This window comes from Lampetra planeri, chromosome 11 (assembly GCF_965212315.1).
Source record: "Lampetra planeri chromosome 11, kcLamPlan1.2.h2, whole genome shotgun sequence".
Taxonomy (NCBI): Eukaryota; Metazoa; Chordata; class Hyperoartia; order Petromyzontiformes; family Petromyzontidae; genus Lampetra; species Lampetra planeri.
Genome location: NC_136117.1, coordinates 4,559,453 through 4,586,923, shown reverse-complemented (window position 1 = coordinate 4,586,923; position 27,471 = coordinate 4,559,453). Strand labels below are relative to the sequence as shown.

The window sequence follows — 27,471 nt, the reverse complement described above, 5'->3', positions numbered from 1 at the left end:
GCATGTTGGGGGTTTACATTTTGAATGATAGAGTTTAATTTTCATTGTTATTTTATTTTTTTATTTTTTCTGGAGTTTTTAATTACATTTTTGCCCCGGTCAACGCCGGATATTTCCCGTTCGTAGCAGTTTATATCGACTTTAAGCAACTTATAGTAAACGGGAATCGTCCGAATCTAAAGGAATCTACAACCTTCGATTCGTTTGCGCGATGCAGAGAATCGATTCTTGGCGCGTCGGCTTTAAAAGTAATTAAACAGTTGTTTTTTCATTGGTATGTAATGTTTGAAAGTTTTCATAAGATTTTAAATGTAATTTCCCCCCGGGCAACGCTGGGTATATCGAGTTTATACCACAAATGCGTGCGCATATTTTTAACGGGAATTAAAAATGGCGTCCACCCGGCAGCGAATGCGTCGCTACCCATTGCCAGGGGCAACCGCCGTCCAATGAAACTGCGTATATGGTCCGGCGACACACAGACACACACACAGACAGACAGACAGATTTGCGATTTTATATATATATCCGCACACTCGAGCTTGCGGGGGATTTGGCTCTCGGACGGTGGGCTATATGTAGAAAAAAAATTGACAGGCGGCACACCCTAAGCCCCGCGGTGGGAATAGGCTATTTCATTTTCCCATCCCTAAACTTTAAAGTAGTTTAATTAACACATTTGTGCCGTTTCTATTATTAATTATTTACTTCCATCGACCGTACCAACTGACGCAAATTGCGTGGGGGGGCGGACCCTGCCAAGGGGGACATTTCCTTTTACGCGTTTAACAGCCAATACATACACACATCACGCTGCGGATATTTCTTCATAGTGTAATGTCCTCTTCGCCCCCCCCCCCAACACGATGTGTCCAGTTTATACTACAGAAGACTCCCTAGCTAATAATATTTCACTTCTTACATACCATTATTCTTGCACGGGCGGGGGATGCTGGGGGGGGGGGGTAGCGGCCCAGCCCCTAGCCTGGCAATGTGCCAACTCCGCCGCCTCGCCAATGTAGGCTAGGAGGGCGGCTACGCATGGCACAAGGCCTCAACACGCCTATGGCAAGTACAAATTTCCAAGCTTCTTACACTAACAAATCAAGTCCAATATTTTCTATTATTAAACACATTAGTTGACAAACATTACAATAATTATGTTTGTGTGCACAAAACTCTCTATTTTTAGGTTGCTAAATTTTCCCTTTTTTTGCTGCGCTTTTATGACGCTGCGACGGTCTGTGATGTGGCCATGTACGCCCATGTGTATGTGTGTGTCAGTCCATATGTGTGATGTTTGTTAGTCCACATGTGTGTGTGTTAGTCCACATGTGTGTGTGTTAGTCCACATGTGTGTGTTAGTCCACATGTGTGTGTTAGTCCACATGTGTGTGTGTTAGTCCACATGTGTGTCAGTCCATATGTGTGTGTGTTAGTCCACATGTGTGTGTTAGTCCACATGTGTGTGTTAGTCCACATGTGTGTGTGTTAGTCCACATGTGTGTGTCAGTCCATATGTGTGTGTGTTAGTCCACATGTGTGTGTGTTAGTCCACATGTGTGTGTGTTAGTCCACATGTGTGTGTGTTAGTCCACATGTGTGTGTCAGTCCATATGTGTGTGTTAGTCCACATGTGTGTGTGTTAGTCCACATGTGTGTGTGTTAGTCCACATGTGTGTGTGTTAGTCCACATGTGTGTGTCAGTCCATATGTGTGTGTGTTAGTCCACATGTGTGTGTGTTAGTCCACATGTGTGTGTGTTAGTCCACATGTGTGTGTCAGTCCATATGTGTGTGTTAGTCCACATGTGTGTGTCAGTCCATGTGTGTGTGTTAGTCCAAATGTGTGTGTTAGTCCACATGTGTGTGTGTTAGTCCACATGTGTGTGTCAGTCCATATGTGTGTGTGTTAGTCCACATGTGTGTGTTAGTCCACATGTGTATGTAAGTCTATACATGTGTGTCACTCGATGTGTGTGTGTAAGCCAATGCGTTTGTGTGTGAGTCCATATGTGTGTGTTCATCCATGTCTGTGTATCTCAAGTAGATGTCTGTGTGTCACATGTGTATGTGTGTAGGGCTGTGTGTGTGTCAGTCTATCTATGTGTGTCTAAGTCCATGTGTGTGTGTGTCTTAGTCCATATGTGTGAGTAAGTACATATGTGTGTTTACGTCAATGTGTGTGTGAGTCCACGTATGTCTGTGTGTGAGTCGCTGTATATGTGTACGTCTATATATGTGTGTGTAACTCCATGTGTGTGTATCTCAAGTGGATGTCCATGTGTGTGTCAGTCCATATGTGTGTGTGTGTCTGAGTCCATGTGCGTGTTGGTTAATTGCTGTGTGTGCATGCCTCCATGTTAGTCAGTGTAAGTCCATTTCTTTGCGTGTCTGTAGGCCCATGTGTGCGTCTTAGTCCATGCGTGTGCTTTATTGACCTGCTCATGGCCTATGATACCATCAGTAGGCCTGGCCTCTGGGTTGTTCTTCGTGCTTTCCGAGTCCCTCACCCACTGCTCACCATCCTTAATGACCTTCATGATGGGGAGCGGCCCCGCGTCAAACTACGTGGCTGTGAGTCAGAGCCATTCCCTGTACACCTTGGGGTGCAACAGGGATGTCCTCTGGCTCCCACATTATTTTACATATATTTGGACCACGTAGTTCCTGAAGCCTTCAATGGCTGTACCCGAACAATTTCCATCTGCTACAGATACAATGGGAGGCTGATCGATGCCCGGGTGCGGTCAAGGGATGGCTCCCTATTGCTCAACCATGCTATGTATGCCGATGATTTGATAATTGCTGCTCACTCGGAGGAGGAGTTTGAGGTGCTGCTGCTGAACCTGGAGCTTCCCACCAAGAGGTGGGGCCTTACCATCAGCCCCACCAAAACTAAGCACCTGCCTGGGTATTTTCTACCATCGGACACTCCACCCCCACAACTCCCAATTGGTGATGGGGCAGTTGTGGAGACAGTGGAGAGTTTCCTATACCTTGCCAGTTTACTAATGACCGGCTCCGGTTTAACAGCAGAGGTCTCACTCCGAATCAGTCGAGCCACATTATCTTTTCATTGGCTGCGTAACGCTGTGTGGAAGCTACCTGGTCTATCACTCCGCACGAAGCTTCAGGTCTTCTCAGCCACGGTCATTCCCTCCCTTCTCTACGCTTGCGAAATTTGGACCCCCCTAATGCAACATCTTTGCCGGTTAGAAACATTTACGATGGCCTGCCTACGATCCATCCTGGATTTAACCAGGCTACATTGTGTGAGGAGCTCACAAATCCTTGAAAGATGTGGACAAAGTCCCATCGGTAACCTACGCCAGGCAAGGCTATGTTGCCTGAGTCATGTAGCCCGCATGGCCAGACACCGCATGCCTAGACATCTTTTGTTCGGCCTGGTCCAGGGGGCTGGAGAAGAGATGGAGTGATGTGGTACATGAGAATGTGGAGCTGAGTGGACTTGCCGATGACTGGCACCAGCCATGTCAAGATCGGCCACTGTGGAGGAGGCTCCTGAAGGACGCTACTGGTCAGTTGGCGGCAATCGCCCTCCAACAACAACGGAGGGCGGAGGAGCGACGCTCACAACAACGAGCGGAGCGCCGGGCGGCTAAAGCACAGCAAGTTGCCACAGTAGGGGCCACAGGTGGTGCATCAGCCAGTCGTCTCAGTCAGTTGACCTGTGCCATCTGGGTTTGCCCCGTGACCTCCTGCCAGCAGGCGTTCGACACTTCACGTGGCCTCAAGGTGCACATAGCCTGGCACAAGCGTTGTGGTGACGTCACCGCCACTTAGTGGCGAATGGCGGTTGTTGTTGTTCAGTCTATGTATGTGTGAGTGCATTTGTGTGTGTAACTCTATGTGTGTGTGTCAGTCCATTTGTGTGTGTAACTACATGTGTGTCTGCCTTTTTCGCCGGGCAACGCCGGGTACTTACCGCTAGTATACTATAAACATTTACAACACAAAAGGCTCATTTTGGCATTGTAAGTATTCTATTGGTAATTCAAAATAACACCGTAAGAATGTATGTAATTGTTACTTGTCATCCATAGTATATTAGGTGCCATAAACTGTTTACCTGTGGCACACCACGGGAAGGGGGGGGAGGGTAGAGTCAAGGATGTCATGAATGGGAAAAGGAAAATGAATGGGAATCTGAAGGGATGCCGGGAAGGAAGTCTCCAAGAGACACAAAGAGGGCACGGCTCAAGATGAGCAGCAGGAAGAAAGAAGGAGCACCGTCGGGCAGAAAGAGGAAGAGAGAGAGAAGGCCTTCAAGGAGCAGTGGGCGCTGGAGGAAGCCGTGTGCTCGGTGGCAGAAGATGGAGAGCTCTGCATGCAGATATGAGCTACCGTCGGAGGCCGTAGGACTGCGAGAAGGGCTGGGTGCAGATGCAGCACTTGTCGTAGTAATTTTGTTTTACAAATATTACATAGAAAACAGGGGGAACATAGACATGGAGTAGTTAGAGAGGGGGTAGAGAGAGAGGGGGGTAGAGAGAAGGGGTAGAGAGAGAGGGAAGGGGTAAGAAGGAGGAGAGCAGAGCGTTAAATATTTTGTGAAATCTTTCATTAAAAAAAGGGGGGGGGGGCACATAAAGTAAAGCATAAAAAAAACGAAATGATGAACAAAGCAAAGTGCAGACTACACCGAGCATCTTCTTGTTTCCTCTGATCGTAAAAAAAAGAGAGAAAAAGAATGACCGGGCCAAGATGTCGGGGACGAGAGGGTGGTGAGTATGAGAGGGGAGGGGAGAGGCAGAGAGAAAGAAGAAAGGAAGGAGCGGGGCAGGAGTGAGCTGCACGCGGGTGTCAGGGAGAGGGGGTGGGCTCAGAGTGAGGGTGGCCGCACAGAGGCCACGTGACTTGTGGAAGGCTTGAGCTGATGTAGATATAGAGATATAGAGATGAGAGATGAGAGGGGAGGGATTCGGAGTGGGGATGGAGACACATAAGTCACATGATTTTCCAGATCCTTCAGCTGATTTGGATATGTAGATCAATCCAGTACTGGCACTTTCTATATAAATGTCTAATTTAAACCCTTGTCTCAGAGCTTCCAACAGAGACGAGTACCACCCAGCCCTCATTTGAGTATATGGCACATGGAGTGATAGTGTGTTAGTGTTGAAACTAAGGCTTGTGGGTCGAGTGCAAATACTGTGGGTTAGTGGTGATGTTGTGGGTCAGTGAATGTTGAAGCTGAGGGTGAGTTTTGAGTCTGAGTGACAATTGAGGCTATGGGTTAGTGTCGAGCTTGTGAATAAGTGTTGAGGCTGTAGAACAGGGGCAAGCTGCCATTGGGCCCTCCCCGAGGCTGAACATCCATGGTTCGAAACATCTGTGGACTGGACATCCGTGAAAAAGAGCTTCACAGCTCATCGGATTGCTCCAGGATGAATAAAGACTCTGATATCTACAATATTCTGATTCTGAGACAGCGCTGAGGCTCGGATTATTGTTGACAGCGTGGATAGTTCTGAGGTCAAATTTCGATTTAAAGCTTTCGTGACTGCAGGGATTCATCTTCTTGGTTCTTTCGGTAAAGTCACGTAGAAGGGAAGTAATAACAAAATAAAAAAATAAAACATAATAAAATAATTCTCACGACGTTTCGGCCAGACTGGTCTTCACCTGAGGACGGCTGCTTGCGTTGTGGCCGAAACGTCGTGAGAATTACTTTATTATGTTTCATTATTTTATTATTTTATTACTTCCCTTCTACGTGACTTTACCGAAAGAACCAACAAGATGAGTTCTGAGGTCGTTGTTAGTGTTCAGGCTGCACAGGTAACTCATTGTGCAGCTGCGACGTGCAGCAATAGGGTACAACGAGCGATGGAGAGCATGGTATTTCCTATTGTCAGTGATAACACCATAGTAATGCAACACATGCAAGGCAATTGTAAACCAGTAATGATGCTGGGAGGCATTATGGCATGCTCATAAAAGTCATCTTTTAACTCCAGTCACTTCATTTGCTCATTAACGCAGCATTAAACTTATGTCCGACAGCCTGGGGCACAGAGCTGAGGTAGGTAGGCAGAAAATAAGAGCAATTTGCTTTCTTAATTGCTTATTTATGTCAACAAATAAAAACTACTCCCCACCTGCCAAACTCGTCTCCCCTCCAACCGCCACTGCCAAATCCACAGCGTGCAGTGAACCCAATGACCAGTGTAGAGACTAACATTACAAAGAAACACGTTGATTTAAAGCTTTCGTGACTGCAGGGATTCATATTCTTGGTTCTTTCGGTAAAGTCACGTAGAAGGGAAATAATAAAATAATAAAAATATAAAACAATAACAATTATCACGACGTTTCGACTGCAACACAAGCAATCATCATCAGGTGTGACATCCACAGCAATAATTTTTATTGTTAATATTATTTTATTATTTCCCTTCTACGTGACTTTACCGAAAGAAGCAAGAATATAAAGAAACACGTTTTACGTTGTTTATTGTGTTAAAGAAAAATGGTAGAGTTTTTAGATCTCAGCAAGTAATTGTTGTTGTTGTAACACCTCAACTGGGGCACTGATGCTCTTCCTTCCAATATGATGGAAGCCACTGGAGATATGCACTTTTAAATCATCCAAATTGAAAACTCATTTCTTGAGAACCGCTTTTTGTGTTCAGTTTGTTGTCCTTGCACCGCACCTCCGATTAGGACGGCTGGCTACGTACGGTGCAAAAGAAGTTCAATGTACACACATACCTACAGGTAACATGTGGTGGGGGTAAAGAATGGGTATTCCCACCTCTCATCCGAGGCGTCTGGCCAACGTGAACGAGTAGGCCAAATACCCTCTCGTGCAGCTCTCGAGAGCTCCCTCTCGCAGAGGCCCATCAATCAACAGTGGCACGAAGAAGCAATTGCAGGGCTGCACTTCTACCTGTTATCTCCGCTATTTTACAAAATTTCACCATCAACAGTCAGCATCTCCGATTCGCACGGTTGGCTACGTACGGTGCAAAGAAGTTCAACACGCATACGTACACCGTGAGCATCATTTGACTACGCAGGAGTACGACACCCAGGACATGGAGTAAAAAGTGGCGAAGGGGCGTGACGTTGGATGGAGCTCTGACCTGAGAGGCAGCAAAGTCGAGTTTCTCCAGCCCCACCACGTAGCGGTTCTTCTGCGTGAGCAGCTCCAGCCGCTTGCGTTCCAGAAGGCTCTTGAAGGTCTTGATGAGCTCCAGGTAGGAGGTCGGGGTGACGTACGTCCTGCGCTGGAGACTCTCGTAAAATCTGCATTCGGCAAAAAAAGTAACCTTGAGTCACCTTTATTATTAACGTCACAAAGTTTCCTGGTTCCGAAAGAGGGTTCTGTTTCGGGAAATTACCGCACGTATTATACACTACGATGCCGTGATATAAATGGTTACATTGGTATAATAATGATGCATCAGGTCTAACAGCAGATTTTCAATAATTATGTTAAATTTTGATTTAAAGCTTTCGTGACTGCAGGGATTCATATTCTTGGTTCTTTCGGTAAAGTTACGTAGAAGGGAAATAAAAATTAAAATATAAAACAATAAAATTCTCACGACGTTTCGACTGCAACACACCTGATGATGAATGCTTGTGTTGCAGTCGAAACGTCGTGAGAATTTGTATTGTTTTATGTTTTTATTATTTATTATTTCCCTTCTACGTGACTTTACCGAAAGAACCAAGAATAATTATTATGTTGTTACATAATGAACCACACCCCCCATACTCCTCCACCCCCCATCCCCCACGCTTGATATAATCCTCTTCCCCTCTGGCTATAAGTGTCTCATTAAAATTTTATAGAGTTTACATGCGCATCCTTTTCACCGTGCTGCATATGTTTCACTGTTGTGTACAGCATCTTGAAGTATGGTTGAATTTAGAAGATGTATACATCCAAATTGTTTGGCATTGTATCACTGGTCAATCAAAGCCTTTTTATCCCCTCTGTGGTTGATAAAATTAGTGCCGCTTTGTGGGTAGTCGTCAGCCATTATCACGTGCAAACCTGATCCGTTCATTGTAATAGGAAATTTCTACCGCTGGTCCAGGCTTTTTGGTGGATATTAGCACTGTCTCACACTGGTTCGAGTTTGCAGACACTGAATTGTTGGACTGTTAGAAAGTACACAGTGGTTTGCACTCAATGATAATATCTGCACTCAAAGATAATATCTACACCATCCCCTTCTGTACACGGTCTTTAGAGTCATCTTTAGAGCAAACAATCTGCCAAGAAATGTATTAAGTTAATGCTGGAATCAGACTTTAAAGGTCGAGCAAAATGTTTTTTTTGGGAATCAACAATGACCACTGGGAATCCCATCTGAGGTTCATTAGCAGTGTGGCTAGTAAACACAGCGTGCGTATTTGTCACTCACCTTCTTCAGATTTGTTCGTGTTCAATTTGCTGTACCTGGTAAAATTAGCGGTGCGCTTTTTTGCTTGGAATGGCTTCTTCCATGGGAAAAAAAATCCGTCCTAATTTTGCGCAGTGCAAGAGGAAAGCGCGGGGAGTAAATAGTCTCACCTCTTTGACAGGGCACGCACGCTTTGGTGAAAGTGCTTGCACATGACCACGGCCTCATCCCGCACCTCCTGGGACATCTCCACATCGTCGAGAAAATGATTGGCCACCTTCTCAAGAGCATCTTCTGGCCATGCCTGCGTGAGCAATGAGCAGAGGAGAGCGCGGCGTTTAAGTTCATTTATTAGGTATAGCCCTGTGAGCCATTCGGCTCTTGAATCAGGTGCAACCGCAACAAACAAAAAACATCTTAAAGTGAATATGTGACTAAGTGCAAACAGAAAATCCAAGAAAAGACAGCAAAATATTGCAGAAAAAAATCACCGTACACCAACGCTGTGTGCACAAATCCCAGTGGGATGCAAGTAAAACAACAACAACCACAAGACAACTTAGATTAAGGCCATCAGTCTAACTCTCTACTACAACAAACAAACATGGCTAAACCAATACACTTTTCGAAATCACCAAAATAAAGCCATGAAAGCAATAAAACAGTGATCATAGGAACTGTGACGGAATTTGAACTGCACACGAGCACCGCCAGACATTCGATCGTCACATTTGTTCACCGTTGTTATGCTAAGATTGAATAATGTCAATAACGCAGATGCTGAGTGGCGTTAATTGCTTTAGATGGCACAGTTTTTACAGATACATATTTAAATGCCGTTTCAGCAATTTGGCGTTTATTTGTCAAATTGTTTACCATGTAAACAGTTACATTTATTCAATCAAATGTTTAACTAATGCAAACAAATTATGATTAAACTGTAACACCTAAATATATGTAGACCTCCATGATTGTATGCACATGCTGATATAGACTTGTAAATTACTTTAATTTAATTGGAAAACTTTAATTTGAAAGTCCTCACAGAACCTAATTTTCAACTTTTAATTAAGGAGTACAGCTTTCACATAACTAGTATATGTGTGTGCGATGTTACGTGTGATAATGTTGTAATACATATATAATTAACGGTGCAGTCATTATTAATACGAATGCTGATTACAGTATCATATTATATTAGAAAAACTAATTCTGTCTCTAGTAGTAGGGTTTACCCTTTCAACTGGTACAAAAAACTGACACCTTTATTCAAGGCATCATGTTTGCAATAACCACAACTCAAGCAGTCAAAATGCAAACAAAAAGAAACAACTCTGATGATAGTAATGATATGCACTGTCCTTGAAGTTGATTGGTCCACACCCGAGACAGCTTTTCTTAGAGCCTAGTCTCCATTGGTGTTTTGGCGTCATCTGGTCCAACACCAATGGAGACTAGGCTCTAAGAAAAGCTGTCTCGGGTGTGGACCAATCAACTTCAAGGATAGTGCATATCATTACCGTCATCAGAGTTGTATATGAGCCAGGGTATTACAATTCATTGTAATGTTTTTTTTCTTCCGTTAATTGTTAAAACCATGATCGTGGAATAAAAGCCAGCAAAGATTTTTTTAAAAATTAATTGAGCATAATTTTTTATAACTGCCTGATTCTTCCAAAAATATGAACGAGTCAAAGGCAGCCAATTCTGTTGAAATTGATACGATTAGATTTTTTTAAAAGTGCTTTAAAAGTGTGATTGTAGAATTCTGCGTAAATTCAAGTGCTTTGTGTTTCAGCTGTTTCACTGTTTACCTTTCAATGCAAGTAAACATCACAATAATTACATTTGTTGTTGTGTTGTTATCAAGGTGATATTCATATCATTCTAACATAGGAAGCATTCACATGCAAGATTTCTAAAGCATCCGAATATGACCATATCTTAAGATACTTTATTCACAATTCGATTTAATTTCCAAAGCATTTAGAATTCATGAGTTTATCTTCCCAACAGTATCGTTGCATTTCAATGCTACATAAGAGTAAAGCAATTCCGAGTCTCTCATTCAAGGTCGTAATTATCCCCCCCAATATTCAAATATGCTCAAAATGTCCACCCCAATATATTGCTATAAAATAGATTTCTGTTTATATGATTGTGGTAATGGTTGTACTTTATTAATCCCTAATCTCTGCCATTACATACAATGAAACAATAAAAGGTAAACCAGAAAAAAACAGAGCAATGTAATACACTATTAGACATTATTGTAAAAACCAAAAAAAAATAGTCCATCCCATGTGTTAGTGAATTTTTAAATATCTTAGGCAGGAAATTCGTTTTCAAATTTAGATTTTTTTTTCTGGGGGTTGGGGGGGGGATCCCCAGACCCTCGGGAACATTTGGTCCCCCCCCAATGTTGACTCCATGGCTACGGCCTTGCTCTGATTAGCCTGAAGATACGTCCATAATAGTTTCTTCTAATGAAACGTCTAACTCCGAGATTTAATTCCTGCAACTGGAGAACAGGGCCCAGAATGTATATTATTGGACATGAATGTACTCTGTGTTGGGAGCAGCTGTGCAGCGTTTAGTGCAACAATGTTCTCAGTAAACAGATCCATGCATAAACCAATTAGACATTTTTTAAAAGATTACCGACACATTACTCAATTGGGATTACACACAGCAATCAACGTCCCTTACTGGCAGACGAATGCCAGTTTGCTGGGCAGGTGCTGAGTCACATTGTGCCCACAGGGATGGCTGCTACTGGGGGTGCCCTTTCAAATGTAACGAGCTGACAAGTACTCCTGAGATGCTCCGCCGTGAACGGCACTCTATCAGAAACAAATTTATATCTTTATTATATTAAAAACTGATTTATGATCAAAACATAGGTTGTTGTTGTTATCGATAACAGATATGAACCAACTTAAGGTGGACTATGTGTACATAGACATGCACATAATAAACAACATTAATAGTTCACAGCCTTATGCCAATCTACAGCTGGGTGAAGGGCTCCCCACGCCTTTATCTCTTGGGTGTTGAGCCATATTGATTGTTGTTCAGCCCAGTGTCAATTCACTGCTGAATGAAGGGCGCCCCACACCAGGAATTAAAACTCATGTCGCAAAATTCAGAGCGCGATGTGCAAACCACTGTGCCACCACTCCTCCCCAGTCCCCTCACTGTTAGTACTGAGCCAGCTCTGAGCTTGGTCCGAACGACGTTCAGCATTCCAATGAGGCTGAGAGTGAACCAAGCCGTGGCTGAGCTGCTTGCGCGTCTTTGGAAGCGAGCGAGCGGCTCACGGCTGAGTGGCGTCAAAGAGGCTGAACCGCGACTCAAAATACGGCCCTCCGAGTAACGCACGGTGTTAGCGTGCTTGGTCCAGACACGAAACTAAACTGTTTTATTTTGCCAGGAAAGGCCCACTGAGCGAAATAGCTCTTTTTCAAAAGCGACCTGGCCACAAATGATAGGTCAGCCAAGTGGCTTATCATGTGGAAATGTATAGCAGCCAAATATTCTAAACGCACGTTGATTCTAAATGTGGAGGGAAAAACGAGAGGACCAGGAGAAAAATCCACGCGACCACGGGGAGAACATGTAAACTCCAAATATACAGCAGGCGTCAGGATCGGGATCGAACCCACGCCCTCCTTCATACCGGGCGAGGCAGTTAACATCTCGCCACTGCGGCACCACTATCCATCCCATCGCATTGTAATTTTTAATCTCCCCACATTCGGTATAGCCCTTATAACAAGTTACATCCAAATGCCACCTCTCCTTACCCAACTCATTTGTAACGGTGGAGCGAGCGTGTATCGGGCAACAATTTCAGGTGTCACGTCTCGCTGCCGACCGAACCACATCCTGAACCCGACAACCAGCATCGTCTAATTTCGCGAGTCAATCAATTAACAGCTGTGCACAAATTGCTTTACCGCCATCTAATTTGCATGTGAATTGGTAGATTGGTATAAATGGACAACTTAGACCATATGAGGATAAGGGGGCCTGGAGTTTTGTAGCTGGAGATATAGACAGAATCCAATTAATTTCATTTGGACTGTTAAATAGCATGGCAGCAGTCAAAATTAAAGCTTCAAATGGTTTTATAATTAATCCTGGCTGCAGAATCAGCTCTAAGTACCTTTAAAATTCCAGGGGGGGGGTCTGAGTTAATTTTTTTTAAATGTAACTGCAATATCAAAATAGGCCATGTATCCAACCGTTTCGCCAGGTGTGACGATTTAATGTAATTGACAAGAGCCGTGCATTATTTTGTCTCTAAATTGATTGTTTAAAAAATACTAATTGCAAAGAAATATGTATATATAAAATCATGCAATTAAGTGAATTCAGCACACCTGGTCTTTCGTCAATGTCCGTATAGTGGGCAATTCCATGGCAGTGTGGGTGCATTCCAAGATTTATTGGAGAAATTTATAACGAACATAAATTAAGAAAAACATTAAACATCCCAGATTTTTAATGCAAATATTCATTGAAACAAGCGATGGGAAAACATGTATTACGGCGATATAACTTGAGAAAGAAAGCTGCACATTTGGACTCACGATACGAGGACAACAGTCAAATAACAGCGAGTTCACAAATAGACTAAAGATGTGTCGCAAAGCACATCAATTATTGAAGGCTGATCAGAAGCAGAATGGTCAAATTAACAGGTGAATGACTGCCGGATTTAACAGAGAGATTTCAAACAGTGCATGGGGACATGCTATGACATATACACCAGAAACTGGCCCAACTATGAAGCAAATTCAAGACTGGAAAATCTGTAAAGAAACATGGACAGATGCATGCTGGGAATTGCAATGAGAAATGAAAATAGAAACACATAGATTAGAAAAGAAATATAAATTTGAAGTATCCACGATTAATTATGAGTTTATTTTTTGTTAAACGTGTAGGTGCAATGCCGGTTTGAGACTATGCCCTCCGCAATCCGACAGAGCCAATGAAATCTGCTAATTTAATTGCTTTTTCAGCAAACCGGATGTTGAAAACCTAGCAGAATTGTTACAAATTGACTGTTGTGGAGATTAAGTGGTCATGGGCAGGTCATATCCAGAGAAGGGAATATGGCAATTGGACAAGACTAGTAATGGAATGGCAGTCAAAGGGGTGAGAGAAAAAAACTCCAAGATGACGATCAACACGGTAATGGAGATATGCGATCAGATTGCATGTATGAACGAGATGAAGCGATACATCGCAGGACAGTAAGGGATACTATATGTGAGGGGAGGCCTTCATCAAGTAGTATACAGATCGTAACTGATGATGTCGACCTTAATAGTTGCTCGCGAGGAATACTTATTTATATAGTCTATAAGGCTATATGGGAAACCTCTGGAAGCGTGTGTGGGTGGAGGTGTAATGAAATCATGAGTTCTGCGTGATTCCAAGCAGCAACACTCTTGTGCTGTGAGCAATGCCATTGCGGGGAAAGGTGAACATTAGTCGGCTAACTACCCTCATAGTACACTCACATCCACCACAGTCCACAGCGGTCTGGTCTGGTACGAGTGGCTGGTAACCCCTCAGGAAAATCAAAGTTAGAATGCGCCAGACGTTCTGAAGGGACAGGCAGTCATCAAATGCCATGGCAAAATCCCATTTGGCACAGCCAAGACACTGATACAGCTGCCTCAGAGAGCTCCCAGAAACGTCAGAATGGTTAGCGGAGAGGAGAGGCCACCATTCCTCTGTCGGGAGCTGAACCATATTGCCTGGATCTCTGTGCAGTTTGTGATGTATACTAGACCGATTCTGGATTCTGTCACCACGAGGGGTGGAGAGTCCCCTGATTGGAAGTGACTTTGCTTATGAATGCAAATTTTAATTGTTCCACCGGTAGAATCTATAGATAATAGAAAAACATATTGTTCATGAATTTGGACAATATTATCTGCATGCTCAAACAAGCATTGGGCAGTATCACCTCCACATTCCAGTGTTGAATTTTCACAAAGTGATACCTATTTTATTTACCCTGAAGAGATGATTGGCTGTGAAATTTGCCCTGCTGAGTTTTGAGATTTGTTTTTATTACCATGTTATCATAATATCACAATTGTTATATCAGTTATTCCATGCACAAAAGAGCATCTTTTGTAAACTAATTGTGGGAATTCCAAAGGCTTCCCTCAAACCACCATAATCATTGTGATGTTTAGTTTAAATATAGCATAACTTATGCAAATTACAACTTGATTTGAAGATTTCGAGACTGCAGGAATCTATACTCTCTGGTTCTTTCGGTAAAGCCACGTAGGTAGAAAAAATAATAAAAAGAACACGACGTTTCGGTCGCAACACAAGCGTCCGTCATCAGGTGAGGATGAAGACGGACACTTGTGTTGCGACCAAAATGTAGTGTTATTTTTATTATTTTTTCTACCTACGTAACTTGTGAAAATTACATCTCACAATCGCTAAGGAACCACAGACAAGCTGGAAGACAGCCAGGTGGTGATCAAGCGCCAAAAACTGCCCAAGCTCTGTGATCCTCTATATATGAAGATGTTATCAGCCAATTACTGCTTGTTCATGTTATCAGCCAAGACAAAACCCACACGTGTAAGGGAGCAACGCCATATCCCATACAGAAGGGACACATGGTATTAGTTGACACTATGCTGCACCGCCTTCTCCTGGCAAGTCAAGGTATGGCTCCTCAATGCCCAAAGGCATGGAGTTTCCCAACATTCGTGCGATTCACCAACCCTCGCTGCCTCCACAGTGCTGGATTACCGGCTATGTTCATAGGCACCGCCAACCGGCTTGATGACAATTCTTCATAAAACTTGCCACACTTAAGAACCTTGTTAAATTGTGGGAGCAAGGTCTACAGTTTATACTTAGCTTCAAATGAACAGCAATCACTCGGGCTGGATATAAAACAAAATATGATTTTCTAAAAATAATTACAGTGATGGTAATGATAATAAAGATGATGGAAGTGCTATGCCCACCATAATAGATGCTTGCAAACAGCACTCACCCACACAGTCTATGTTTAAAATCAAAACAGGTCATCAATATTTAACGTGAGCTGGCTAATATTGAAGCAATTGCTTTTTATAACAAGGGCCTGGCATTTGTTCATGGGCCAACGAATAGAGATGTCTCTACGTGGGTGTTCACAGCTGCCTGTGACCCCCTGGGAAAATTGACAAAGCCACCCGAGTGTGCTGCAGCACCTGGACGTTTCCCTCAGGTCAGCAGCGCTGGTGAAAATATTGGAGCATTTCATCTCACATGGTACAATTGGTCCCTGGGTACAGACCAGATGCCTGATTTGTCATCACTAGTTGAAGTGGGAAACGTTTTTTTAAAGATAAAAAAATAAAAATTAATTGGAAAGGTTATTACATTGCCTGTCTTTATTTGACTATGCATAGTATCACTGTGATGAAGAAGGGTAATTACGATTTAAAGCTTTCGTGACTGCAGGGATTCATCTTCTTGGTTCTTTCGGTAAAGTCACGTAGAAGGGAAATAATAAAATAATTATTTTATTATGCTTTTTAATTTTATTTTATTATTTCCCTTCTACGTGACTTTACCGAAAGAACCAAGAAGAAGGGTAATTACCTCAAACGTCATCAATAATATATTTATTTCCTTCCTATGGAAATGTTATTGACAAATGTGTTGTGTTTTGTTATGTGTACTTGTGCAACAGTGCCAACCCAGTATCACATATTTGTTATTTTGTTTTCTGCTATGAAATATTTCCCTGCTTAAGTGGTTCCAATTCAAAAATCGGACCAAATCCTGACGGGCAGGTGGAGACTGCCCAGAGCCTGATCAGGAGATGAGAAAACTGTTAAACAAAAAAACAATTTTTTATTTTACCAGGTAAGGCCCATTGAGCTATCTATCTTTTTTTCAGAAGCGACCTGGCCACAAATGATAGCCAAACGAAGTGGCTTATTACGTGGAAATTTATAGCAGCCGAATACTCTAAACGCACATTTCTAAATGTGGAGAGAAAAATCGGAGGACCCGGAGAAAAATCCACGCGACCACGGGGGGAGAGAGAGAGAGAACTTGCAAACTCCAAATATACAACAGGCGTCAGGGTAGGGATCGAACCCACGACATCCTGTATACCAGGTGAGGTAGCTAACATCTCGACATGAAGCTGGCACCTGGAACCAGTCGATGGTGCAGCAGCTGATGAGTGACGGGAAGCTGCGCAGACGGTCGCGGAACGCGTCCCCGATGGGGCTGAAGGCGAGCACCACGTGCAGGTTCTGCCGCACGCGTCGCACGAAGCTCGCGTAAGCCAGCAGCGGGGATCGCGCCTCCCGCGCGTTCTCGGCCTGCGCCAGCTGCTGCATCTGTGGGGCGGCGCCGGCGGCGGCGGGGCAAAGGGTTAAAAGCGAAAACCGAAATCAATGAATAAATCATTCCCCCTCATTTCGGTCGTTCTCAGCTCTGCTCGCGCGAGACGACACCACTACCACCATCACCGTCACCGCCTCCACGGTGCTGCTTTCCTATCCATGCTTGGGCCGTCTGACAGGCGCGCGCAACATATATTAGCCATGGTGACCGTAATGTGTGGCACCTGGTGCGGCATGCGAATTGAGATTGTGAACACGTTGAGTCTGATTTATGTACAAGTAGGTGGTGAGAACACGTTGGGAAACAATGCTTTTTTTTTCCAATGAGAAAAAGATACAGATGCTAAAAGAAATGCGGTACAATTAGGATGCATCTCTACAATATCACTTGGATTTATATTAATTTGAATGTAATGCATGTATTGACAATGCACGTAGCAGGGTCACTCTCGGGGAGAGGATCGTTATCTAGAGGAGGATTTAGGTGAAATATTTCACCCCTACAAATTGTAGCAAAAACGTGAGGATTTACAAAAGTAAATTAAAGGGGCAGCCATGAAATGTGTTGCTCACGCCCCTGCTCTAGGCAGGACCTCGATGAGGAGAAGCTCGAGAGAGGCCCTCCACTGGGTGATTTGGCCTCCACTTCCACGCTGCCCGGGATGACTTCAAAGAGATGAGGAGTACGCGAACTTTACCCCATCACGCGCGGCCTGCCGGTCGACTGACTGTGGTGTGCACCCAGTTTCACTACTGGCTACGTATGGTCGCAATGAAGTTCAACATAGATACATGGATTTAAAAGTGCATAGCTCCAGTGGCTTCCTAAAATCGAAGGAAGAGTGTTCCAGACGGCCACAGAAGCACATCTGAAAGCGCACGATGCAGTGACCTTCGTTCGATGGCCAATAGACGGTTGCTACATTTGTAAAAAAAAACTAAGATTTGGTGATGCCTCGTTGGCTGTGGCACACAAGCAAAAAAATGTTTGTCAATAACACGCCTTAAAATAAATAGATGTATATATATATGTACTCGGTGCAGTTTGGAGCAATGGCCCCATATAAAGAAGGGGCCCTTGCCTTGAACATCGCCAATTATATACGTTTCATTTTAAGGCTGTGTTATTGACACGTGTGTTGAAAAGCAAGATACGGATTTCCAGATAAAGTCGAAAACGCTTTTAGCTCCACATTAATACTCTTATGAATTCCTGCTGTCACATAAACTACAGTTGACCACCTAACAGAGTCGTTCGTTTAAACTGCAAAGCAGTCTATCCAGTGAGGATCCACTTCGTATCTTATGCAATGTAACACAAAATTTAATTGCCATTGCATTATGTCCAAGGAGTCTAAAGAAAGAACGTTAAACTGTACAAATCGACAAGAGTATATTTTAATCCCTTTCTTTTAAGGAACGCTGGCATAAATGCCAAAGACTTAGGTTCCTGGGGTTGCCTTATGAAAGGTCTCTTGAGCTTCAGGAATTTTTCACTCCATGCTAAAATCATATATTAAATGTTTTTCTCCCCTAACCAGGGTTTGAATGAATGTTAGGCAATGGCATTTCTATTGACGTGCACTTTGCTCTTTCATTTTGTTCGCGCACCACTCAATATCCTGTCCGACAAACGATCATCAAATTGTTGAATGCAAGGGACGGATGATTTCATTTAATTTAGAATAAAGATTTGAGCTCCTTCATCATGGAGGTTCATATACGATGATCCCATAGCGCTGTAGTTTTAGAGGGGAAAAAACAGGTAACTTTAGCATTTCCATGCCATTTAGGGGGGGTGGGGGGGGGTTACACTCATGGGATTTCAGAGATGAATTCCCAAACATCCATGTCGCTCGACATAAAAGGCCCCGAGATGTCACCGTGACACCAGAGCCAAGAACAATTCAAGCGATGCCAGGTTGTTGGCAGAAGCCCTTTATCTATAGTCTGGGGACTCGCCCATTGTTATTCATAGCGCAGTTCACAATCTTCATTTCCATTTGTATGTGTTGTTGCGAATTTGTACTTGAAATTCAAACTGTCCACTGAAATTACTAGGCTACCAGAAAAAAAAAAATCAGGACCTTTAATGTTTTTACAACCGGAATGTGGAACAAATTTCCGTGCTTTGTGGATCTGCATTTTAAGTACTTTGTTGGCAGACACCCGCCCAGGCGTTGTTGATACTGGCTGCATCCTCCGGAGGTTTTGCTATGATTATTATTACTTGGCTTCTTTGATGCTGCCACTTGTCAGTTTCAACCACGATTTCAATTTACAAATTCCTCGTGGATTCTTCGTGGATTTAGCCACGTAAATATGCACCAAGCACAGCGATTGGCAGGACCAGGTGCGCCACACTCGATATGCATCTCCCAGCTGTATTTCAGTTCAAATTTCAATTCAAATGCGACCGTTATTTTACCATTTTCATACATTTCAGTATCAGTTGTAATTTATATTTATTCTCTACCCCAATTTTAACTATTTATGGTTTCAAATATCGTACACTCTTACAATTTCAGTTCCTGCATGTTTCCGATAAATTAACCTGAAAAAATGGACTACTGTGTACATGTTCAATTGATGATTGGGTAGTGTTCATTGAGATGTGTCAGCAATCTCCTGCCTGCTGTACTGCCTCACACGGTACCATTCTGTCCTTGAAAATTGTGCTCGTACACAATCTCAGCGTGAGCCACCACACCAGCCCGAAAGATTCTTGATTCGTTTTCATTTCGTGTTTTGTCATTTTACATTTAAAGCGGTCAATGTTGTTGGAAAAAAATAAATCTCACTACTGTCTCGGTTCACGTGAGCTAAATTATGTGCAGCGCGGGAATTAAGTAGCGGGCCGGATGGTGACCGCACTCTGACGCTTACCTTTTCGATGATGTGTACCCTTTCATCACTTTCAAAGAGGTTGGGAATGTCGCCAGTGTTCAAGATCATGCCGACATCTTCCAAAAACGATTCATCCTGTTAAACAAACACGGCCTTTGACCTTTAATATAGCCGCATACAAAACACCCGTTCAAGTGTTGGTTCTGTTCAACCGCACGCTTGAAACAAAACTCGATAAGGGCAAATCGATAGTCTATATTCCATCTCGCCATGACACGTCCTCTTAGTCTTAGACGTGCTAAATGAAGGCAATCTGTCACGGCAACACCAGAGCAGCCGTCGCGACTGCAGTAATTAAGCTGGGCCACAGGGGAAAATAACACATTAACGGAGCCACAGGCAATCCCCACAGCCAATCTCATGCCATAATGACGATCATGCACTCTTGCTGCGCGGGTGTATATCACAGTTTACTTCCCAATAGCTTGTACTGCTGCCAACAGCAGCACAAATCACGAATGTCAAATCGAGGCGCGCTAACCGCTATATTTATTAGTTTATTATCTCATTCGCCGAGCATTATGACGGATCTTTATTAAACACTTATGCGTCATTAGAATGAATAAATGTGCACTCACAACAGCCCTTGCGATCTATGCAAACCCATAGCACAGGATGTACCAACTACTTTTTTTTGACCCGTGTTTGCTCTAACATGAATTATGCTGCTATTTTCATACTTTTAAAAAAACGTATAATCTGGCTTCGGTGAAAGCTGCTGGAAAGCCACCATGAATGCCCTCTCTGCTGCAGCTCAGTCAAGGTCAGAAGCAACTCAATGTCCTCTGGAGGAGAGTCTAAGGACGTAAGTCAAATTTACGGGAAATGCAATGTAAAGTAATTGCTGTCTGCACCAACGCGCATTGACCAGCGTAGTGAAGTATGGTCAAATAACCCTCACCACGACCCATGCCAGTTGGAGAGGCTCACGTCCAGTAGCGTATTTATGAAAAGAGGCGTACACGTAAAGTGGAACGGAATGCCAAACGTCAGACCAATAATAATTGGTGACAGAGGACAACTATTTAAAACGGTTTTAACAGTCTACAGTACAATGCCACGATTTTCAAACCCAATCGCGATCTGTGCATGAGCACAAGCATGACATTTAGCAAGACAATACATTTACAGATGCCAAGAAGCAAATGCACCCCTAATGACTTAACTGTGTTAAGCATATTTTAAGTTTGCATTATTAACTTAAAAATAGCAAAATAAAATGGTTACACTCCCATTAACGTAATTTGTTTTGGCCTTGGAGAAACAAACAATACACAAATGCATTATTTGTTTCTTTCGGTTAAGTCACGTCTAAAGATAAAATAAAAAAATAAATTAAATAATAAAATACGACGTTTCGATTGCAACACAAGCAATCATCATCAGGTATAATGAAATAGCGACATAAAATCTAACCAGAAAACTATAGACAGACATATTAGCAGACAGATATCACCAAGATACATAGAGAGAGCAACACAGGTAACAGAGAGAGGTGGTCGTCTCTGTGGGGTGGCCTTAAATAGACAGAGGAGGGCGGACGCAGAGAGAGGGAGGGGGGTTAGAGAAAAAATTAGCATATCAATGAGTGGACAACAAAACGTGGTGCTGCAAGTGCGATGACACGGCAAGCAAGCCTGAAAATCAGGAGAAGTACACACTAAAATTAAATAACCTAGTAAAATATCGAAATGTAATGTAATACAACACAGAGGGTCGGTCAACACACAATTAACGCATAGCCTGGTTGATTACGTATTTCAAAGATTGCTAAGTTAGAATTTAAGTGTGAACATTCCAAAGAGAGGACACAGGCAGAGAGAACAAGTAGTCAGAGAGAGAGAAAAAAGAAGATAAGTTTAAAACTTCCCCGCAGAAGTGGTTCAATCTTAATTTTAGAACTTTCGTGACTGCAGGAATTATGCATGCTATGTTCCAGTGCATCAGAAAAACATTGTCAAAAAATGTACGTGGGAGGAGATGACTGGGGGCGAATTCTGTGCTTGACGATGCACACGAGGCCAATTTAGTTCGGACTCAGAGACTCCACAAAAACCCCACGTCAAAAAAAGATGAGCAGCGTCTGTCCGTTGTTCAGATTATGGCAATTAGGGGTCTGGCAGTCGTTCAGAAGCTGCTACATTCTGAATATAATGATGGCCTTTACAATCGTATAACAATTGTTATATAAGACCAGGAAATAACCCATTCGTACAGAGTCACCTTCATAAGGATGACCAGGCTTGGGTACAAGGGAAAATGAAATATGGGTTGTGGCCAAAAGAGATATATCCATATAAAAATTAGACCTTAAATATCATTCGACAACTCCACAACATGCAATTCAAGATACAGTGAGGGAAAAAAGTATTTGATCCCCTGCTGATTTTGTACGTTTGCCCACTGACAAAGAAATGATCAGTCTATAATTTTAATGGTAGGTTTATTTGAACAGTGAGAGACAGAATAACAACAAAAAAATCCACTAAAACGCATGTCAAAAATGTTATAAATTGATTTGCATTTTAATGAAGGAAATAAGTATTTGACCCCTCTGCAAAACATGACTTAGTACTTGGTGGCAAAACCCTTGTTGGCAATCACAGAGGTCAGACGTTTCTTGTAGTTGGCCACCAGGTTTGCACACATCTCAGGAGGGATTTTGTCCCACTCCTCTTTGCAGATCTTCTCCAAGTCATTAAGGTTTCGAGGCTGACGTTTGGCAACTCGAACCTTCAGCTTCCTCCACAGATTTTCTATGGGATTAAGGGTTGGAGACTGGCTAGGCCACTCCAGGACCTTAATGTGCTTCTTCTTGAGCCACTCCATTGTTGCCTTGGCCGTGTGTTTCAATACCCTGGCTGAGGGAAGGAGGTTCTCACCCAAGATTTGACGGTACATGACCCCGTCCATCGTCCCGTTGATGCGGTGAAGTTGTCCCGTCCCCTTAGCAGAAAAACACCCCTAAAGAATAATGTTTCCACCTCCATGCTTGACGGTGGGGATGGTGTTCTTGGGGTCATAGGCAGCATTCCTCCTCCTCCAAACACGGCGAGTTGAGTTGATGCCAAAGAGCTCCATTTTGGTCTCATCTGACCACAACACTTTCACCAGTTGTCCACTGAATCATTCAGATGTTCATTGGCAAACTTCAGACGGGCATGTATATGTGCTTTCTTGAGCAGGGGGACCTTGCGGGCGCTGCAGGATTTTAGTCCTTCACGGCGTAGTGTGTTACCAACTGTTTTCTTAGTGACTATGGTCCCAGCTGCCTTGAGATCATTGACAAGATCCTCCCATGTAGTTCTGGGCTGATTCCTCACCGTTCTCATGATCATTGCAACTCCACAAGGTGAGATCTTGCATGGAACCCCAGGCCGAGGGAGATTGACAGTTATTTTGTGTTTCTTCCATTTGCAAATAATCGCACCAACTGTTGTCACCTTCTCACCAAGCTGCTTGGCGATGGTCTTGTAGCCCATTCCAGCCTTGTGTAGGTCTACAATCTTGTCCCTGATATCCTTGGAGAGCGTTTTGGTCTTGGCCATGGTGGAGAGTTTGGAATCTGATTGATTGCTTCTGTGAACAGGTGTCTTTTATACAGGTAACAAGCTGAGATTAGGAGCACTCCCTTTAAGAGTGTGCTCCTAATCTCAGCTCGTTACCTGTATAAAAGACACCTGGGAGCCAGAAATCTTTCTGATTGAGAGGGGGTCAAATACTTATTTCCCTCATTAAAATGCAAATCAATTTATAACTTTTTTGACATGCGTTTTTCTGGATTTCTTTGTTGTTATTCTGTCTCTCACTGTTCAAATAACCCTACCATTAAAATTATAGACTGATCGTTTCTTTGTCAGTGGGCAAACGTACAAAATCAGCAGGGGATCAAATACTTTTTTCCCTCACTGTATAAGCACAATACCAAGTATACATCTTAAAAGTAAATTAACAATACTTGGTTCATGTGTAAAAATTTGTGAGTTTTGTTCAAAAAGTACTTGCTTATATGTGTATTCATTTACGTAATTAAAGTCAATATCAAATACAAGATTGTCCAAATCATCTTCAACGCCTCTCTCGTCTTACTCTACTCTCCTGGCTCTCATGTCAAATCTTCCAGTCAATGCTGGCTCCATGGGACATCGCTATTCCTCCTCAGGTGCCCCTGTTGTATGTAACCATCTTCCCCCTGGGGTCATCCACACTGCAGACTCCCTCTCCAAAAGTTCAAATGCCGCCTGTGGTCCGTCCACTCTGTCACCACCTACGGCTACCCCCTAGCTTCGTACCACCTCCCCACTGTCCTGTGCCTCCACCACCGGTAGCTCCCCTACCACCATGCGCCCACAACTCTTGCTTGGCTCCCGAAACGTAGTCACATTTAAACGCTCGATACATCCAACGTGTGTTTTTATTTACATTATAAATTCAGGTGTAAATTATTCATCGACCTGCTTGGCCAGTGGACTTAATGGTTGTTGGATGGTGCAGCAGTCCTCATGAAAACCGCACGATATTTTCGCTTGGCGACCTGGGTGGATTCCTGTCTGTCTGGGGGCCACACTCCCAAGTGAGGCGTGCGTGGTGGTGATGTCACCATGTACATCTGCGCAATGACGTCACCCGCATCCCACAGCGTTGAGCCGGGTTCGTTCGTCGCGGTGACGTCACGTGTCCCCCTCCCACCCACACCCCCCATGTGCATCCTGCACTCATGGGTGGGATGTGCTGTCATGCTATCATACTACCGTACTATATCAGAACAAAGGAGGGAGGTGAGGGAGGGAGATAGAGAAGGCAGTGACAGACTGAGATGAGAGGGGCGGGGAGAAAGTGAAAGGGCATGAAACGCAGAATAGAGAGAGAGGAAAATGGAAAGGACAGAGAGGGAACGTGACGACCGGTAGGAGAGATGATTAGGGAGAGGCAAGGGAGACTGGGATGGAAAAAAAGAGGTGGGAATAAGGAGAGCGAAGGTGAGAAAGACAGGAAGTGCGATTAGGGGGGGGAGTGGGTGAGGTGAGTGAGAAATAGAGGTAAAGTGAGAAATCGAGATACATTGCGATATACAGAACAGAGAAGGTGGAGCAATACAGGGTTGTATATAAGATTTAAAATGTTTCTGTCTGGCGCTGGGAAGGATGGACAGACGTTCATGTCGAAAGATGTGCGTGCGGGTAGCTCGTGAAACATTTGATACGTTTCCTGATTAATGTTGTTTTACTTTCTTACGGCACATGGTATGTTCCAACAATAAACACACTGCCCAGCATTGTAAGCCATAGGCGTCCTTATTGAGTGGGCTTCTTGTTGGGCTTTTACAGGCTTAGCCATTATTTTCATTTCACTGTAAACAGTTTGAAACATTGGCATATGAATAGCCACCTATTGAGTCAATATTGAGCAAGAGACAAACCCTTCAAAACCTGTAGGATGGCAAGCCCGCCGGAGGCACTCATTCATTCCATAATTACGAGGGTGCATTACGCGGGCCTGCTAAACGTTCGCTGCTGTTCATCCTTTTCACATTCCCACTGTCTTCTGGGTCCTTGAAAGACGAAAAAAACGCTCACAAACCCCCCCCCCCCCAAATGGTAGATCTCAGAAACGTCGCTTCGCGGCCAGCCCTCGACACGACATCACCTTGATCTGGTGGTCGGCGAGCAATAAGACGGTGGGCACGCCCTCCTCTCCCGCCCGCCGCAGCAGCCTCTTGAGATCGTCGCGCCACTCGGTCACCGCGTACGACTTCTGGCTGGAGATCTGCGACAGCTCGAGCTCGGCGAGGAACGCCGCCAGCCTGGTGGCCGACTGCCGCCCGCTCCCGCCAATCCCTGCGGCGGTGGTGCATACGATGCGAGGAAAAAGACGGTAAAGCTCTTGCCGTTATACACAAAGTGCTTGCCACAAATGAACCGCAATACCTTGCTGAAACTCAGCAAGGATCATAAACCATCACGCGAAACTCCGGTCATCGTCGCAGCAGCGGCTTTTGGCTCGCCATCGAATAAAGGTGGTCACCGCGTCGCGCACTTTCAGATGCGCTTCTGCGGCCGTCTAGACCGCTCTTACTTTCAATATTAGGAAGCCACTTATGCACTTTTAAATCTAGTTTTCTTTAGAACTGCTTTTTGTGATTAGTTTGTTGTCCTTCCCCCCCACCTCCGATTAGCACGGTTGGCTACGTACATACCTAGAGGTGCAAACCTTGCAATTACTTGCTCTAATCACTGTAATTAGAGAACCCCACTGCGGTTAACATAATCAGTGGATGTGCAATGCAGGGTAAATCCTGTTTAGATTTTTAAAAAGCCAAAGGTGGAGCCGTGCAATCGCTTGCTCAGACTGCTGCTGGCAGAAGGGCCTCCACTCAAGGGAGCTCTTGAGGGGTCCATGGGTATTTTGGTGGAAGAGATGGAAGTGCTCACACTTTGCTCCAGCACACACGGCCTGCCAATCAACGTGCCATTCATCACGCTTGGCGGATGTATAAGAGGCGGGGGGAGTTAAGTAGCTTGCACATTGTTGCAACTGCCATGCAAAGAGATCAAACTGGGCGACCTCTGGAGTGCAATCCCAGTGTGCAATTCACTAGAGAATGGCAGCCTGCCTAAGTAATGCAGCTAAGGCCCCCATTGCAAAGATATAACACAGAAGCAGCCCCAACGCACTGTTTGTAACGGAAGGAGGCAGCATGAACAGAAGCAGATCATGTGCTTTGGACCATCATTTCACAGTCTGCCTTCGTGATTATCTGGAGGGATGGCGCCGCCAAAGTGCTCGAGATCACAAATGACGACGTCTCTCTCTCCACGGTTATTAAAATGAGTGCCACTTTGTCAGTGGCCTACAATGGCCATGCATGGGAAGGATGGTCCCCCGGTAATCAGAGTGCGCGTTTAATAGACCGGCTTGGGGGGGGGCACCGACAGAAATGAGCAATGCCCAAAACTTATACGAACAGAGGCACTTCTTTGTCACGTGCCGAGTTCACGTCTGCGCGACGATGATGGTTGACTGGGGCCTTTTTTGGTGTGCCCCCCTACCCCCCAGGCTGTGGAAATCACTTCCACTGGGATGCTCGCTCCGCCGACTCCCCCCCCCACCCACCGCCTCGCTTATTCAAATTGCACCTTAAGATGCAACTTATTTTTAAAGGCTTTTTTCTATTTCTTAAATGCTCTGTGTTTGCGGGTTGTGTGTCATTGGTGTAAGCCTGCACGTGTGTCTGTTTTGTGCAAGTGTTGCATCGGCCAGTCATCTCAGTCAGTCGACCCATGGCACCTGCTGTGTCTGTCTCATGACCTCCTGCCAGTGGGCATTCAACACTTCGCATGATCTTACCATTCACCTAGCCTGGCACAAGCACCGTGGTGATGTCACCGCCACTCAGTGGCGAATGGCGGTTGTTGTTGTTTTGTACAGTTCATTGTGACCTCTTGGTGAAAGGCACTTTAGAAGTGTAAATTGTGAAATTGTAATTATTATTAATATGGTGAGATGTTAAAGTAAAATTTACTGACAGTTATAAAATTAATCTAACGGTGTCCAAGACATCAACTACAGTATAACATCACATATCAGATGCTCACATATCCGCCCTGACCAACTAACTGATCATGGCCTGTGCAGTATCCCTGCACGGCGTAACTGTTAGTTTTTATACATATGTAGTGTAATAGCGCCGGCTGGTGGACAGCGGCGGCAACTGTGGTGGACAGACAGTACACACGCCGGTGAGCATGAGCACGGCTGTGTGTTGGCAGAGCGGAGGAAATA

The 27,471-nt window shown here is 44.1% G+C and overlaps 1 protein-coding gene across 3 annotated transcripts in view; it reads right to left on the bottom strand.

Annotated features, from left to right (window-relative positions):
- Window positions 1-27,471, bottom strand: part of LOC144721221 (dynein axonemal heavy chain 3-like) — an 814,808-nt gene that overhangs the window by 106,336 nt on the left and 681,001 nt on the right. For all 3 annotated transcript variants that reach the window (XM_078598660.1, XM_078598658.1, XM_078598659.1), the window contains 5 exons: window positions 25,336-25,526; window positions 19,669-19,764; window positions 16,585-16,776; window positions 8,554-8,687; window positions 7,112-7,274 (listed from right to left, as the gene is read on the bottom strand). In XM_078598660.1, coding sequence (XP_078454786.1) covers window positions 7,112-7,274; window positions 8,554-8,687; window positions 16,585-16,776; window positions 19,669-19,764; window positions 25,336-25,526 — 776 coding nt within the window. The remainder of the gene's footprint in view (window positions 1-7,111; window positions 7,275-8,553; window positions 8,688-16,584; window positions 16,777-19,668; window positions 19,765-25,335; window positions 25,527-27,471) is intronic.